The sequence below is a fragment of the Apteryx rowi genome, unplaced genomic scaffold, assembly GCF_003343035.1.
Source record: "Apteryx rowi isolate R43461 unplaced genomic scaffold, aptRow1 scaffold_492, whole genome shotgun sequence".
Lineage (NCBI taxonomy): Eukaryota > Metazoa > Chordata > Aves > Apterygiformes > Apterygidae > Apteryx > Apteryx rowi.
The window spans coordinates 587,087-603,776 of NW_020450752.1; the positions used below are offsets into that span (position 1 = coordinate 587,087).

At 45.3% G+C, this 16,690-nt stretch overlaps 1 protein-coding gene across 9 annotated transcripts in view; it reads left to right on the forward strand.

The window, feature by feature from the left end:
• The window catches only part of ARNT (aryl hydrocarbon receptor nuclear translocator), a 30,709-nt gene that overhangs the window by 1,083 nt on the left and 12,936 nt on the right, over positions 1-16,690 (forward strand). For 4 of the 9 annotated variants that reach the window (XM_026079061.1, XM_026079065.1, XM_026079060.1 and 1 more), the window contains exons 2-6: positions 8,370-8,481; positions 9,784-9,828; positions 10,875-10,919; positions 13,751-13,795; positions 16,363-16,576. In XM_026079061.1, coding sequence (XP_025934846.1) covers positions 8,370-8,481; positions 9,784-9,828; positions 10,875-10,919; positions 13,751-13,795; positions 16,363-16,576 — 461 coding nt within the window. The remainder of the gene's footprint in view (positions 1-8,369; positions 8,482-9,783; positions 9,829-10,874; positions 10,920-13,750; positions 13,796-16,362; positions 16,577-16,690) is intronic. The other 5 variants (XM_026079062.1, XM_026079068.1, XM_026079067.1 and 2 more) reach the window with 3 other exon arrangements.

Here is a 16,690-nt window from a genome sequence, read left to right on the forward strand (position 1 = left end):
GGGGGGCCTTTAGGGGGTGAAGGGGGTTATTTTGAGGGGTTGGAAATGTTAGAGGTCTGGGCTGAGCTGAGGGGCTTGGGTGCTGGGTCAGGGGGGGCCTTGTGGGGGTGCTGGGGTGAGCCAAGAGGTGTCATTTGGGCTGTTGTGTGGGGGAGGGCTGTCGGGAGGACCTGGTGGGGTGGCCTTGGGAGAGGAGACGAGGGAGTTGGTGTGGGGAAAGGATGCTGAGGGGCTCGGCTCAGGGGGAGGCTTGGGGTGCTCCGGGAGGGCTTGGAGAAGTGCGGTGGTGGAGAGATCGTCGGATGCAGGAAACTTGGAAAGGGGGCACTATGCTGAATGGCAGGTTGTTTAGGAAGGGGGAGGTGAGCCGGAGGTGCTGGGGGGAGAGAAGGAGGTGGTGCGTGAGCTCGTGTGTTGGGGAGGAAGATGTTTGTGCCTGGTTTTGCTCCCTTAACTTGAACGGCTGGCGGGGGCCGTGCGCATGCCTCGTTTGTGTGCGTGGTGCTGGGGTCTGGTTTCTATCATAGCCTCTCTGGTGGGAAGGGATCCCTGGTGGGACTTGCTTGCATTTATTATCCCTAATGGCTTATGTTATTTTTTGGGGCCTTTTCTGCTCTATGTTACCTTGAGGTTTATTTGAACTGGCTTGCTGTTTTGAAAGGAATTTTTACGAATCTTGCCTCCGCCTCTTTTTTAAACTGCTGAGCAGAATAACTGGTGCCTGTCAAGGGTGTGAGCGCCTGTCAGCGGAAAGCAGAATATCCTTTCAACTCCTGCTCTCTCAAGTCAGTAACTCTAAGGGGTGTGATTGTCTGGAGGAAGCTGGAAATCGGTGATGTCTGATGCTTGCTGAATAAAATTGGATCTTTCAGGTTTTATCAGATTTCTGGCTAAACCGCGCTGAAATCAGTATGTATCTGGAATAACCCAGTGTCTGTGAAGTTGTTATGGATTTACAGTGTGGTGACAGAGATCAGAATTTGAGCTTCTGTGTCTTTTTTTGGCTTGTGGTTTCTGTCTATTCTTGCTTGTGGCTTGAGGCTGACAAGGTCTTGGTTCATGTAACTTGTTCAGGTTTATCTAAAACTGTTCGGTGTAACTTCTAAAGGATGAATTTTTCATTCTAACTTGGTGTAGGAAGCTTTTGCGGCTTTAAATATTGAGAAAACACGTCAGGTCGTTTGTCTGTGGTGATCTTGAGGCAAGGGTGCAGAACTGGAGTCTGGAAATGCGTGGCTGTGGTTTCACATGACGATCTGAAATTCTTCAGCGATCAGAAGTTAGAGATCGGATATTAGAAAAAACAAGCGTTCTTGATTCAGCTTAGCGAAAACATATCCGAAATGGAAACTGTCAAACTCGTGCTCTAGTCCTGCAGAAAAATACACTTCTGGCTAAGAATAATATCCCATTGAAAGAGTGATATTATTCCAAGTAGTAAAAACTTAGTCATATGTGTTTCTGGTGCCGTAGACTTAATCAGGAAGTTCATTTCTCCTCCTGCCAGAGTACTGTTAGTTCAAGGTTTTGCAGTTTGGCGGACAAAGGATGCGCAGCAAAATGTAAAGCAAAAAATTGCCGTTGCTTGTGGTAAAAATGGAAAAATGTGTATTATGAACCAGCTCTGTAAGAATTCAGTGAATGAAGAAAGGAAGATACTCATTGCTTTAAACTGTTACTGTATTATAAAATGTTTATGTAACTGAAGTCTTCTGAGCTGCATGATATTTTACATAATAGTAAAGTTTTAAACAAATTCACAAGGAAAAGAGAAAGAACTTGACATCTGTGTTTAATATTTATAACTACAGGCAGACTTACTGACCACTGTTAGCTTAGTCCTTTTAAACAGAGGAAAAAAAGTACAGTCTGAGTAAGCACTATATACACAGAGATTATTAGTAAAATAAATTATTTGTGGAAAATGCTCTCTAAAAGCTGAGTCCTCTTTTCCTTACTATTGAAAAATGGAGCGCAGAGCTCAAGAGAACACTGAGTAAGGCCCCAAAATACGCTACGAATATCCTCGCAGCTTGAGCAAGCCGTGGGGAAAGATGGTGAAACCAGCCACAAAGATAAGTTGGAACTTCTTTTAAGTGCTCAAACCGCAGCTTGTGTTCGGTGTCGCGCCATCCTGGGGCTTCTCTCCTTCCTCTAAATGCTACCCAGGAAAAGCAGTTCACCTCAGAAGCCTGCGAGAGAGGTGGATAAAGCACTTCTCCATTTTTCAGATAAAACAACTTTGTTGAAAAAATAAATCTGCAAAAACTTTCTGTTCCCTCATCTTCCCCAGGGCGAGGTGAGCCACTTTGCAGTTCACGATTCATTAACCAGAAAAGACTTAAATTGTGGAGAATGCTAGGTTTAGAGCTTTCAGTTGTGTCTAAGCAAGCCTTATGTTGTTAAAATCTCCTGGTTAGGAGTGAAAAGAGAACAGCATCCTATAAGTAAGGGGTAATATGAGGAGGAATTAAAATAGGCTTGCTCTAATTAGTTTACAGGTTTTAATATTAACTTGGATTGTTAGAACACTTTGGATTGGGCAGGATAAATGCATGATTTATCAGCTTTACCTAAAGCATCTTATGATTTTTTTTTTTTTTTCAGAATGAAAGCTGTATTCTTTTCTATGTTTTTGGAGTTAATTTCTGTAATGCTTCTCAGGAAGGGTTCCCATGGGGATGAAAGCACTGAGCTGGCATTGCATGGGAAATTCAAACAGAGGGGGGTAAGAAACCTACTTAAAAATAAATCTGTTTAACATACCTGAGATGCAGAAGCTGAGCCAGTTTGTAAATATGAAGCCATGTGTGTTGTTAAGGCTGAAACCTTACAATTGTGAGCGAAAAGCAAGTTTTCATTAATGAGGCATGCAGTTTTATTTTAGCAGCTGTTATCTGTTCACAAACTTCTTCTTTGCCTTTTTGGGGAGCTAACTAATGACTGACTTTAAACRTTCTTGTTTGCGAAAATACGCTAATTGATACAGAGCTGGGTAAACACCCCTATGCAATTTGGATTACAAATCCTCCGCAGCAGGAGCTACCGTTTTTCTGTGCTTTGTACAGTGCCTGGTCGCAGTGGACTAAGCGGTACAGTGACAATGCATTGAAGAGCTGTGGCAGGCCAATCTCATAAATCACAGCTCTGAATATCTTCTATGACTTTATTTCTGAAGTYGTTCCCTGCCGAGATGCCAGTAGTTGCGACAGAGTCCTTCCCAGGAGAGTTGGGGTGGAAGTCTGGCTTTGGAGATTACATTCCCTTAGCTGTCTTCCAGCCTATTCTATTCTGGGCCGAATTGTTGGCTGAATTGTGGTTGTGCTTGCACATTTCTATTCAGTTACAACCGAGGATCCCTAATTTCGCTGCCTGCTTCTGCTTATCTCTTCTGGCCTTAATTAGCTATAACATGTGTTAAAAGCAAGCGGGGATTGATTTGGGAAAGGCCTGGAACAGCGCCCAAACGGGAACGTTGCTTGTTTCTGCGGTGACCCTGTAAAACACACCCTGTTCTCTGAGAAAGGTTGACTGTGACTCTTGGTGGCATCTCTGATTTTTTTTTTTTTTTTTTTTGTAGAAACCGCTTTTAAAAAGAAAAGGAATGTTTGTCTTGTTGTTCACTCTTAAGATTGGCTGCTACAAAGGAATGTACTCATTGCCTCTGGTTGCGCCAGAGTATTTGAATGATGTGTCTCTTGCCATTTCGGATATACTCGCATCCTTCCCTTTATGCTTGGACCCAGTGGTTTTCAAGGGCAGTTGTGGAAGGACTTCTGTGCAGTGGCAGCTTTTCTTATGATAGATGTCTGGGCCACTGAGTTTACTGTGACTGTGTGTACTTTAGACAAAAACAAGACCGAAAAATCTGCTGTCATGTGCAGAGCTCTCAGAGCTTGCGTTAATAGGTTGAGGGTGTTGGTTCCGTTAACTCCACATTGATTTCATTATATAATTGTTATTCAGCCTGTGTTTGCATTTGGGGATGGGGGGGGGAAATCTGGGGGAAAACTTGAGCTCAGTGTTTGCTTAATGCTTTGAAAGGAGGTTTTGCATTCATGTGAGTGCTCTAGAAATTCTGGAGAATGAAAAAGCTAGAACTTTCCCTCTCCCATCCTCCCCATGCCCTCCCTGTTCTGGGGATGAGGATGTAGTGGAGAATGGGTTGTGGGAAGGAGTACGTAACTCTCCCTTAGCTTGCAGGACGAAATATTATCCTTTATGTTACCAAATCTCAAAATATTCCATGTTCTTCTGCTTGTGAAAGGGCATGTTGTACCCGGAGAGACAAATGTTCCTACTGAGTAGGAAGCTGAAGCATGAGGTAAAGTCGTTTCACCGTGTGATGCTGCTGCGAGATGCTGCGACTTGCAGTAGGTTCCTTAGAAATATCAAAGGCTCAGATGAGACCTTTTAGAAACAGAGACGCCCCCCCAAGCCTATTTAAAAGTTCATTTGCACAGGAACAGYGCAGTGTCACTTCCTTCCCCTGCCCTAAACCGGAAATTCCTCTGTCCTTAATAAAATGATTATCTGCAATGTTCCAGAAATGTTATTTCTGTTGAAACCGTGGTATTTACATGCATACGTTGAAAAACTACAGGCTCCTTGGAAAGCTGCCTAGACAAAAGAAAAAACCCTTCTGACCTGGTTTCGTGGCACTCGGGGCCAYCTTCCGCTAAACAAAGACCTTTGATATCAGCCCTCTCTGCACCTCGGGATTTCACTTAGCAATAAGTGAAAGGTAGCACGCGGAAGTCGGCCTTGGTCTGTGCCTCGGAGGTGCCCAAGCTATCCGAAATGGAGCAGGGAGACACAGGGAATGTCATCGGTCCCAGCATGGGGAATGGGGTGTGTAAGGAAGGCCAGGCTCCAGTTATTTCGAATCCATCCCATCAGCTAACTTGAGTTCATCGTAGAGGGATCAGTTTCTTGCCGAGACCTTAAATATCCAGGAGCTGAAAACCACTAATCTCAATGGCCTTGTGGCTTTTAAAAGTCTTTGTTTCCATACCTGGTTCTTTGTTCTCGATGTTTTGGAAACTTTTCGAAGAACTCCTTGTATCTTGTTACTGTAGTTAGTGGTGAAACCTGGTGTGCTTGCGCTGTTGTTTGGGACTGTCTCTTGGCCTCTTGAACTGCTAAGCACTGACCTGGATGTTTAATGCATATTTTAGTCACCCCTGGGAAATACTATGGCCTGGCAAGGAAGATGCTTTTTCAGTAAAGCCAGCTGCTTGGAGAGAAGCAAACCAGGCAGTATACAGTATGGCAACATTACTGTGGTAAAAGTTTTTGAGTGTGTTTTTTTTGTTTTTTTGTTGTTGTTGCTTTGGAAGAAATAGCACAAGTTTTGGAGCGCTTTTACTGGAAACTAGAAGTGTTACCACGAGCCAGCTGCTGTGGTCCAGCCGCACCGCAGAGGCGGCTGTACTGTTGCATGGCTCTGCGCTCAGGTGCAAGCGAACCAGCATCCAGCTCTGTAAGTACTGCTTAAGTTAAGCTGCTTTTGGACTGAAATCTGACTTCAGTAACTGCATTTTGCAGTTACTTGCTAAAGCTGGATCTAAGATGCTGAAAATGGTCTTTATTTATTTTTTTTTCCTTTCCCCATGTGAGGAATGCAAAGGCCTCGTTTGATGAGGTGAGAAGTAAAATTGGGCACTGTGGTGTAGATGCTTGTTCTAGTATAGCTCTCCTTTACTTGCCTAGCGATATCACAGTGATCTCGGCTCAACTAAGATTTGACTGCGCGGGAGTCTGTGCCCCTATTTGTTGCCGTATCTGTTAGACCTGACTTAAATTCTTTGCTTCGTCCTACTATTTCTGGCAGCAGTTCGTATGTAAGCAGCTCTCGGTGTTGGTGTACCGCTTTGCTGCGGTTTGGGAACCTCAGCAATAGGCTTTTGCCTCTCTCTCTCTCTNCCCCCCCAAACTTTGATAAAGCAGAAGTGGTTTTTCTACCTTCAAGGCACTCTGCAGAGCTCAGTTTACAGAGACTGTGGTGGAGATGCTCTGGCTGGAGCAATTCTTTTGATTGCAGTCTAGCAGCTGGTTATCAGTAAACTTCAAAAAACCACAGCCATTAAAATGAGTCTAGGGATGACTTATTTCAGAAACATGGAAAACGCCTTTTAACCTGCGTTCAAAGCTCTGCCTGGTGCTGATCAAAATAAGTTTACGTAAAGGAATGTTTAACGCAGCTCTTGTGGCAGTCTGCTACGACACGATTTCAGTTTAAGTCATGCTGAGCAAGCTATAAACAACTTTACGGAGCCTGTTATGTGCGCTCCTAAACAACTGGGAGTGGAAAAGAGCCCTACTTGAGAAGCGGAGAAGTAAAGCTTGGTGCCTGCTACCAAACGCCGCTTTCAAACCTAGCGTTTTGGCTCGTGAGGAACTGAGCAATCTCTGCTCGTGTTGGCTTTGGTCACAGCTGGGGGTTGCTGGTGAAGTRTATGGGAGAGGAAGGGGGGCTTTCGTACTGCTTGAATATGGGCACGGTTTCGGAGCCCAGCCTGCCCACACAGCCAAGGAAGTGGTTCAGTGTGTGCGATTACGTAGAGGGCCGAGGCTCTTAGCTTTCGTTGTGGAAAAAACCCATAATGTGTAACAGGCTCGGGCCTGTAATCTGGCTTGTGAGGGCAGTGCCTTGAAATTCTCCGCTTAGGCGCTCCTTGCTTTCCCATGCACTAGGAGGGGGGCATGTTCACATCTTTAAGGAGATGTTTTTCCCCCCCTGCTCAGATCTTCTGTCTGAGTGAAACCTCTCGTAGAAGTTATGCCACAAAATTAAGTGGTGTGATCTCGAAAGGCTCACCAGTTCCTTGCTCCCTGCAAGTATACCCCCCTATTTCTCCTCTTAAAAAAAAACATTGATTGAGTTTCCTGCTGCTTATGCAACTTTTTTTCCATTTGAAACAAAAGCTTTTTAGCCGCAAGTGAGCGCTAACTTTGTTAGCAGAGTGAAACATCGCAAAAAGATGCAAGTCGTAACCGCCCCCTTGAAACATTTGATGTAGAAAAACAAAAAACCCTGTGGCACGCAAGTGTATGAGGTCCTGATGTTGTCGCTGGGAAGGTAGGCACCAGGTGGGCTTTGTCCCTTGAGATTGTCACGGTGATTAAATGCTTTCCTCTGTGCCCTGTTCTTGTGAACTGCCTCCTCCTCCTCTTAGAAGAAACGTAAAGGTAGTAGAGGGCTTGATATGACTGTTTTTCTGTTGCCTTCTCGAATCTTTTTCCCCATCTTCTCCTTGCTCCCATCCAGGTCCCCACCCCCCTAATCTTTATACCAGGAAGGCRTTTCTGATATTAATGGTAGCAAGAATCTGCTGCTTTTTTCAAGAACTTAATTGTCCCTTGTGGTTTTGGGGAACAAAAGGAAATGGTGTTTCTCAGATTTGTTCTGCTCCCAAAAGTCAGGGTTACTAGCGATAAGACCAGGTGCAGCCCTGTAAAGGACTCTAGGTGTATCTGTGGTAGTTGTTTGGATCAGCACGCTTTTGGAGAGAGTCTCCCGGTCATCCCCACCTCCAGTGCTCGCGTTGTGGAGTGGTCTTGCAGCTTGTGGGCTGGATCTTTTTGGCTGAAACTGAACTGGAAAATGTTCTCCAAACACTACTAGGCATTCAGGTCGTGGGATGAGACTAGAGCTGGTTTAAGGAGACCTCCCAAAGCCCACTGGGTGAGCATCAGCTCCTCAACACTGGCTTCAAAGTGGATCTTTCGAGATAAAAAGACCTGTGGRGCTTAAAACAGATATAGTGTCATTTAGGGCTACAACTGCCGTTCTTCTGCTYTGGGTGTGTGGCTGTTCTGGAAGTACGTAGGCAGAGACTGCCAGTCATGGTGCCCACAGATCAGTACTGCCAAAGGATAGGAATGACTGTCTGAAAGGTCATGGGGCCTTGCAAGCATCTTGGTTAAATCTTTGTGCCTCAAAGGTTGGAAAATGCACCCTCTTCTAAAAGCGGTGTTAATGTTAGGCAAACTCGCAACTGTTCCCCTCCCCTTCTGCATACTCATTCCGCTAGCATATGAGGGTTGGTTCAGCCCCTATCCGTGATCACCTCAAGCTCCTCCTCTGCTTAAAAAGGAGACCACGTCTTTTAGTTTAACGATCTAAGCTCTTGAGCTTATGAAAACAGCATGTGCTCAAAGCTTGAAATGGACCCCTGGTGCAGGCTCTGGAGAGACACTAGATGAAAGGACTGGAAACACTCCGTGCACAAAATCTATCCGCTGCAGACGCTGAAATGCCATCGCTTTTAATGGGAGCTATATGTTGAGAACGCTATACCATCTGAGCTCGAGGGGGATTTGACGTAATACTRGTTTGTTTATTATTTCTTCCCCCTCCTGTTTAGAAATGGCATCAGATGTTTCCTCCCTGGGTGCAGCCGTCGGCTCTGGGAATCCTGGAGCGGGTACGCAAGCTGGAGGAGCCATCGTTCAGAGAACCAGCAAGAGGCGCCCTGGGTGAGTGTGTGTTTTGTGGGGTTTTTGTTTGTTCGTTTTGCACGTGAGTGTGAGAGAAGTGTGTTTTTTGACGAAGCATTGCTTGTTTGGAAGAGTGGTCAGCCTTCTGATGAGGAAAGCCGGCTACTTCCAAGCGAAAAACAGTTGCCTGGTTCCTACAGGAACACCGTATTCAGTCCTTCTACTTTGTAGTGGTATCTTTTATGCCAATCACATCCCGTAGAGCCAGAGTTCTGTATTACATATAAAGAGAAGGGATAAAAAGTTGAGTTGCAACACAGAGGAGAAAGGGGGTGTTCACCAAGGACTGGGAATGAAACGGGAGTCGATAAAGCAGAGACAAACCAGTTGCTGCAAGAGATGCAGAGGAACAGAGAATGTGGATGTTGGGGCCTTAAACTTTTGCAACTGCCCTTTCTCTGGGAGAGGGTGGGGGAAGCAACAATGTGCTTGTGGTAGGATTTTTTTTGTTTGCTAAAAATGCTTTTGTAAATTAAAAGGATATTTACTGGCTTCTCTTAAATTCCTGCCACAAGCAATTTCCTCTTATTTTCAAGCTAACTAAAATCTCCCTCCCTCCCTCCCTTCCGGATCGCTCAGGTTTGCCTTCCTTGCCCCCATTTGCTGATGCTCCCACTGCCCTGCAGCTCCTCCCACGCTGTCTGCTACTTGTTCCTCRCACTTCATTTACAAACGCGCATGCTGCTGTGCTGCTTCTACACGCCAGTTTTCCATGCTGAAAGGAAGTGTTGTGGAAAACCTTTCCTCTGTCCTCCCACATACGCTCAAGTTAGAGAATGTTTTCTGTCCCTGTTACTGCAAACACAGTGACGTTGTCTGCTGTTGAACTAAGGGCGCTAACTGTGCAGGTCACCGGACTGAACTTTAACTTTTAAAGTGTTTTGCCCTTTTTTTTTTTTATGCAACTTATCCAAATTTTTGAATTACACATGCTCCATCTGGAGGCTGTTGATCTGTCCTTTGAGCAGTGAGGAGCAGTCATGGCAGCCAGTTCGACTTTAGATCACTGCTATGAGACCCAGAGCATTTGGAACAGGAGGTTACAATGCGATGGGTGCTCAAAGTGGGCCATCTCTATTTTGAACAGTCTCCTTGCTCCCTTTCCGATAAACATCTAAAGGAAGCCACTACTAAACTTCCTGGGTTGTTTCACGTTACCGCTTGGGATAACTTAAATCTTCCTTTCAAGAATTCTCTGCGTCCCTGCAAGACAGATGGAAAAGCAGCCTGTAAAAGAGAAACTGCCTGGTTAATTATTATCTTTTTGCTTATATTTTTCAGGCTTGATTTTGATGATGATGGAGAAGGGAACAGTAAATTCCTCAGGTGAGGGAGAACTTTGTATCCAGAAGGTCCTGTTKTGTGGTCCAGCTGTGCAATCCCCGCGAGCAGGAGTTTGCTACTGATATAGCCTTTCCTCTCCAGCAGCGCGGAGCAAAGGGGGAGGCAATGCTCTGCTTCCTTAAACTCTTCCCTTTGTCCTAGTCAGCAGTRTTTCTCCATCTTTGCAGCTGATGCCAGAGCAAAGCTGCTGTGCGTGTGGGCTCCCTGGGTCCCGAGAAGGTGTTGGGGCCGAGGTGGGGGGGATTCTGTTACCGCTTTGGTTGCAGTCCCTACCTCAAGTCTCCCAGCGCCAGCCCCAGAGCAAGATGAGGTCAGCGGAGGAAGTGAGCCTGCGAGCCCTGGACCAAAGGGTTGAAGTGGTGTTGCAGAACTCGGTGGTGAGGCTACTGTGTGCGATACCGGCATCGCAAAAGATTAAATATGCCCTTAACTCACACTTGTTCGGAGGCTGGTCCAAGCTGTTTTACGGAGAACTCCTTATCCCTGAGGCTGTGAACATCTTCTCTCATAACCCATATGGAATGCAGAAGAGTTGGAAGATCTCTCATAATTAATCTGTAGTCTCACTACATGAGTTAGGATTAGACCATTCTAATGATAGTGGAGATCCATATGTCACGGTCTTTTAAAGAAGATTGTCGAATGACTTTGAGATGAGCATGATCCTGCTGAACGTGGGATTTACCTACTGAGAGCCTTTGGATGAGGCTGTTGATTTGGGCTAACTGTATTTTCAAAGCACAATTTAACCTATTGCTTTGTGTGTGACTGTTCTTAAATTGCCAAGAGAGATGGGGCTTTCCTTGATACRACTGTCACATGGAAAAATGTCATCAAGATACTAAACTAATTAAATTGTAGCCTTTTACCTAGACAAATGAAGAGTATGGTCCTGGACTGCCTATGCACAGCGGAGTTTCTCTTTAGCACCAGGCTTTTTGTGACTTATTAACCTTACTATTCTCCCAGGATCTTTGGAAAAGGAGCAAGTGTAAACAGTTTAAGAGCTTTTCTTCCTCTCTCCCTAGGTGTGATGATGACCAGATGCCAAATGATAAAGAGAGATTTGCCAGGTAAGAATCTGCTGTACTGTAGTTTTTGAAGCCTGTGGTGCCAAACCCCATTTATGTAAGAGAGATCCTGCAGCGTGCAGGAAAAGAGTTGTCACTCTTCTAACTAGCAGTCAGGTTTTCTCTCTTTTGAAGGAAGGTGCAACTTGCACCAAAGGATCCAGACACTTCCCTTGATTTGTTTGGACAGGTTCATATGTGTATTAAGAAATTATCTTCCTCTTTTTCAATGCTTCTCTTTCAGCTGTTGCCTTGGACTCTCATTCTCTTCTTCCACTCAAGAAACTTGCAGAAAAACAAGTTTCATGCTTAGTTCAAGTGGTACTTGAACAGGGTTTCCTGGCAAATGTGCTTACCTGTGTGTGGCTTGTGTGCTTTGTGGGGAAACTGAGCAGAAGCTTTCTCTAAATGGGGGATTTCCTAGAGACCAGAGCGTACGGTAGCATTATAGGTAATTTTTTGACTCTGATCATCTGCTTCTGGTTGTCAGAGTAGCTCTGTACCATCTAGAACCAGGACTGAGCTCATGGTGTTTCTGCAGCTTTCTGAAACCCATGGAAGTTGATTTAAGCATTTCATGGGTTTATTTTGTGTTGCTGTGTAATGTTCTTGCCATACTGAGTTGTTTTTGTACATGTTCTGAATGCTGTAAATTCCAGTCTGTCCCCTCAGTGCAAAAGCCCATCACGTTATGTCTTGCTAAGAGGAAAAGTGAGCAAATATAGAAGAGTGGCAAAGACGCCACACTTAGTGGCTTGTCTTAYGGAAGGGGTCTGATTCCAGAACTTCCTGAAACTGGAGTTAAAATACAAGTGATTGAGGACACTGGGGTAAGGACTGCCCAGTGTGTTGCATCAAGGAGTTTGAGGGTCAGTAGGACAGATTAAGTCACAGGGTGAGCCAGGAATGATGATGTGTGGAGGGGCCTTTTCTTGCGATTTCTTGGACGTCCTGGACTGAAACAAGCGGTCTAGAAATGAGAGCTTAGCAAAATGCTCGTTCTGTAACGTTTCAGCCAGAGCTATATACACCTGTGTCAGTCTTCAATGCAGAGAGGGGAAAAACTGCAAAGCCAAAATCTTTAGATCACCATCAGGCTGTTCATCTGCTGGAGGGCTAGTAGGGACTTCTCTGCCGCTGTTCTCCAGTTAAGCGTTTTGACTTGATCAAGCAAATTAGCAACGTGTTTGCCAGCTCATATCAAATAACTTTGTTCCCTAGTGCAAGACATGAGCTCTGGGAACTTAAGGCATATCAGATCCTGATAATATAGTTAAGTGCTGGGAGAACACAAGATACCGAGAAAGCACGTGCGGTAGGTGAGCGCTGCAGTGCTGGTTCAGCACTCCAGTGGGTGTACAGCTCCACGGCCCTTAAAGTTCAAGATCTCACCAGCTACCTTTGCAATGCCATGGCTGGGGTGGGATCTGGGCTCCCTCTGACCCTTTGTGGCACCAGCTGATTCCCTCAGGCCTTCCTTATTGCGGCGCGYGTATTTTAGCGATATGCTTTTGATCACCCTTGTTAATGCACACAAGGTAGGCGGGGGGGGGGAAAAAAAAGAAACCAGCTGAATCACAAACTCCCCAAGTTGCCTCTGTCCCCAGTATTTGGGGCATCAGCAGTACCCGTGAACTTTAGCACCGAGATTAGGTTTTGCGATTACTTGGGCGGCTGTCTCCAAGGGCAGTCGCAGGAGGTGGGGAACAGTAATAAGTAATCAGTGTTAGTGGTGACACCCTGAATGCAGCTGTAGGAATAAGTGCGCACACGTGTGTGATGCTGGCACAGCTCCCTTTGCATCCGTGCCGCTCGACCTGCCCGTAGCTCGCAGATCTGTGTTTTCTAGGGCTGCTCATATCACTCATGCTCCTGGCAGCTTTCTAGCAGCCCTTGTTTTCCAGTCCATTCCTCCCTCCTTGGATGACGTGAAGTAAAACAGACCATGAAAGTGAGCATCAGGTTTTTAGTATGGTATTAAAACCYGTTTGAAGTGGAAGGGTATCACAGCTGACTAATGCTAGAAACATGTACTGTACTCTGTAAATCCGCAGTATGTGTTTTAGGTGCCCAGCCTTTGAGAGTGATGGTGGGAGATTGCATGCCTGCCTCAGTGAGGACGTGGGGTACCGTCACCTTCACTGGCTGTAGCTCTTGGAGGATTATCCGTTATCCAAGGCAGCCAAGCCTCAAGGAGGAGAACGTATTAGCCTTTGTAAAGCAAGGTTTGCAAACCCCTCTTCCCTGAAAACTGAAAGTACATACAGGTTCATAGGGGTGTCTGTGTGCCTTTTTGTAGAATATGTACATAACCTCTCTGCGTGCTATTTGTCATGTAGCCATCTCGACTGTGTTGTCCTAAGCGGTGTTTATGTAGTAGTGTTACAAAAATGTGTGCTGCTAGCTGTGAATCTTACACTATTTGAGGATTTGGGGGTTTTTAATATACTTTTTTTGATCTGTTAACACTATCAAACAGGCTATTTTTTTTCTTTAAAGAAAGAGTAGCTTAATGTGACTGAGGCTCTATTCCTAGTTCTGCCATTAACCTTCTATTCTTGCACAGAATAATCTGCACCTCGGTTATCCTATATGTAAAACAAAGCCACCCCTTGCCTACTTTACAGCCTTGATAAGCACCTTAATACTTTGAAACTATGTAGATAGGTACCAGTTTAATGGGTAATGTTGGAAACTAATGACTGCTTTGTTTTATGGAATTGCTTCTCTGCAAAACAGACATGTCTGTAGGCTGGGTTTCCTAGTACATCTTCCCATTTTTCATTTCTTTAAACTTTTTCCATTTTAGCTTAGATCGCTGATTTTATTTTTAGGTCTGATGATGAACAGAGTTCAGCGGATAAGGAGAGACTTGCCAGGTAGGAGAATGGAGATTTCAAGCATGGACAAGCAGAGTATTTCCTTTCCTTAATGTTTCTCTAGGCATCCCTTCTCTTTTTTTCTTTTCCCCCCCTTCCTCCCCTCATCTGCTGCAGTAGAGAACTTAAAACTGAACAGACTTCTGGAAATTGCTGTGTAATTGGAACTGGGAGGGGAAAGGCGTTTAGTCCCCTTGTGATTTTCCCCAAAGACATTCTCGCAAAGGGATTTGTTGAAGACTGCAGGGTAGAACATGGTTTGGCCATTGCTTTCACCGAGTACTGAAGCTTTGCTAACCTGTGCTAAGTACATTCTCTCGTCTTGGTCAACATCCCGAATGCCCTGTTCTTGCCTTGGTAAGGTTTTGTCACGAGAATCCTGTCATACTATAAAAAATGGACGTAAAGCCTGTATTAGTTCAGATTTTTCTACCTCTTAATTCCATGATCGCTTAAAAACTTTCTAGGGAGGAAGATGTCTTACCCAATATAGCAATTTAGGCTTAGTGAAAACAGGTTCTTTTCTTAATTTCCTGTTTGCGGTTCCTTAGGGACCTGTGGCTCGCACGGAGATGATCAGAGCAGTCATCTTGAATACTATACCATTAATACAGGCCAAAGGCTCGTTCGAACAGTGAAATGTACCCCGCGAACGCGCACGCACAGCGGCAGGTGGTTGAGATAGTGTGTTGTCAGGACTGCAGCTCTCTAGCAGAAAAACACCAGCGCTAAGTGTGCCCTTTCCCATTTTCAAACTGCAAAATAAAAAGGGCTTAAATAGCCATCAAGGTTTCTGCTGCTTGTGACCCACAGCTCATTACTGGGTTAGTAATTTGTGAAGAATGGCTTGTTTTGTGGCTTGCCGTCTTGCAAACTTACCCTGTGACTTCTTTGGACAATACAGCTTTCTGTTCTGCCCTAGATTCTTTCTTAAGCAACCGGCAGGACTAAAAAGACTGTCTTGGGTGCTGAGACTGCCACAATTCTGGCCAGTTTATTGCCTGCTGGCTGGTATAAAAACAAACAAAAAAAAACCCCCAAAGCATAGCCTTTCCTAACTGCAGTATTGCATAGCTTAAATATTTGAGCAGATAAGGAAACCCTAGAGGTGGGGCCTGTGAATACAGTAAACAGCAGTGCTTTTCGAGAGTTTATCCTCCAATGAAGTAGTGACCCTTTCCATCTGTCCCCGGTAGACTGTTGTTGCTATCATGCAAAAGCCTGTTGTAAAGACTGTTTGGCAATGAGGCAAGTATAGTGTCTGGTGGTTTCCCATTAGCCTTTCTAGTGAGGGTAGCTTAATTCTCGCGCTGGGGCATGTGAGTTTGGAAGAACTGAATTAAAGGCGAGTGTGGTATTGAAGCGCTACTTTGTCTGAATATCAGTTTCTTGCAGTGAGGAGCAAGGTCATTTAATGTCCGCACACACCTGGTAGTGATAAATGTTCCATTTCTTCTATTTATCCTGTTTAGTTCACTTGCCTGTGTTCCTTCCCACACTTCCATCTCTTGTTTCATTTCCTACTGTGTGCTTCTTTGCATCTGATACATCCTTTTGTATAGGAAACCTGGCTTTTAAGTCCTGTTTTGAAAAAATCTATCTTAGTAACCCAATTAAACTATACATGCCGGATAAAAAGAACCAAGTATAAACAGGTTATGTTCTGATCTCCCGAGAGGTTGATGGGAAATGTGTCTTGTGAGCAGACTTACATAAGGCTTGTGAAGAGTCTTTAAGGACGGTGAAATCAGCAGCACTCATCGTAATACCTCTCTGGAGATCTCTGCACACCGCCCGGGCATTTGCTTGACAGACGGTACTGTCCACATTGACCTTGACCTGTGCAGAAATCAGGTGTATATCTGCTCTAAAGCTTTTCCCTCCTGCTGTGATGCAGTGAAAGGCTTTCAGTGTAACAGAGAAATATCTTCATAAAGTCTCTGCAAGGTGAGGCTTGCCTGTTTGTAATTTAGGCATCTAAATCGTAACTGTAATCCTGGTCTCCTTGCATAATTGTATAGAGACCCATAGGTGCATGCAGTGGGGGGATTTGTTTCATCCTCAGGTAAGCAGTGGGTGGGATGAGACCTCATAGTCTGTCTGCACCTCCAGCGAGTGCCAGTGGTGCCTGGCTGTTGAAAAATAAATTTCAGCAGTAAAGTGAGGTGAATCCAACCTTGAGAGTGGAGCCCACGGTGAGAGAAGAAACCCTTTGCCTTGTCGCAGTGTTGTGGAACTGATGGGGAAGCTTCTTTCTCTGTTAAAGTAGCTTAGCCTAGCTCATTGCCTTCACGAGATACCAGGGAACCAATGTAACTTAAAGCAAGGCTCTCTTGTCCGCAGCAAAGAAGGTCCAGCTGTAGCCTCTCCTCCTTGCACTTGTTCCTGCGTTCCTTTGTGCACGCCCAGCATGCGAGGCTTTTGTGGCCCTTCTAACTCCTGATGACTCTGATGCATCTCTGTGTTTTGCACTCTGGCCTTGTGGAAGCGTTGACCTGGGAAAAATGCTGAGCCTTCTGGCTTGTCGGTAACTTCATCTTCTTCCTCTCCTCCCCGGCCTTTTGCAGGGAAAATCACAGCGAGATCGAGCGTAGGCGAAGGAACAAGATGACTGCCTACATCACAGAGCTGTCAGATATGGTGCCCACCTGCAGTGCCCTGGCCCGCAAACCAGACAAGCTCACCATCTTGCGCATGGCTGTGTCTCACATGAAGTCGCTGCGTGGCACAGGCAATACCTCCACTGATGGCACCTACAAACCCTCCTTTCTCACTGACCAGGTCTTGGCTTGATGCTGCTTTAGGGGAAATACTGCAGTCACAGGGGAGGAATTAAATTGTGGGTAGGGGAGAGAGGCCCTCAGGGTGGGTTTAGAGGATGTCACCTGCTTAGCA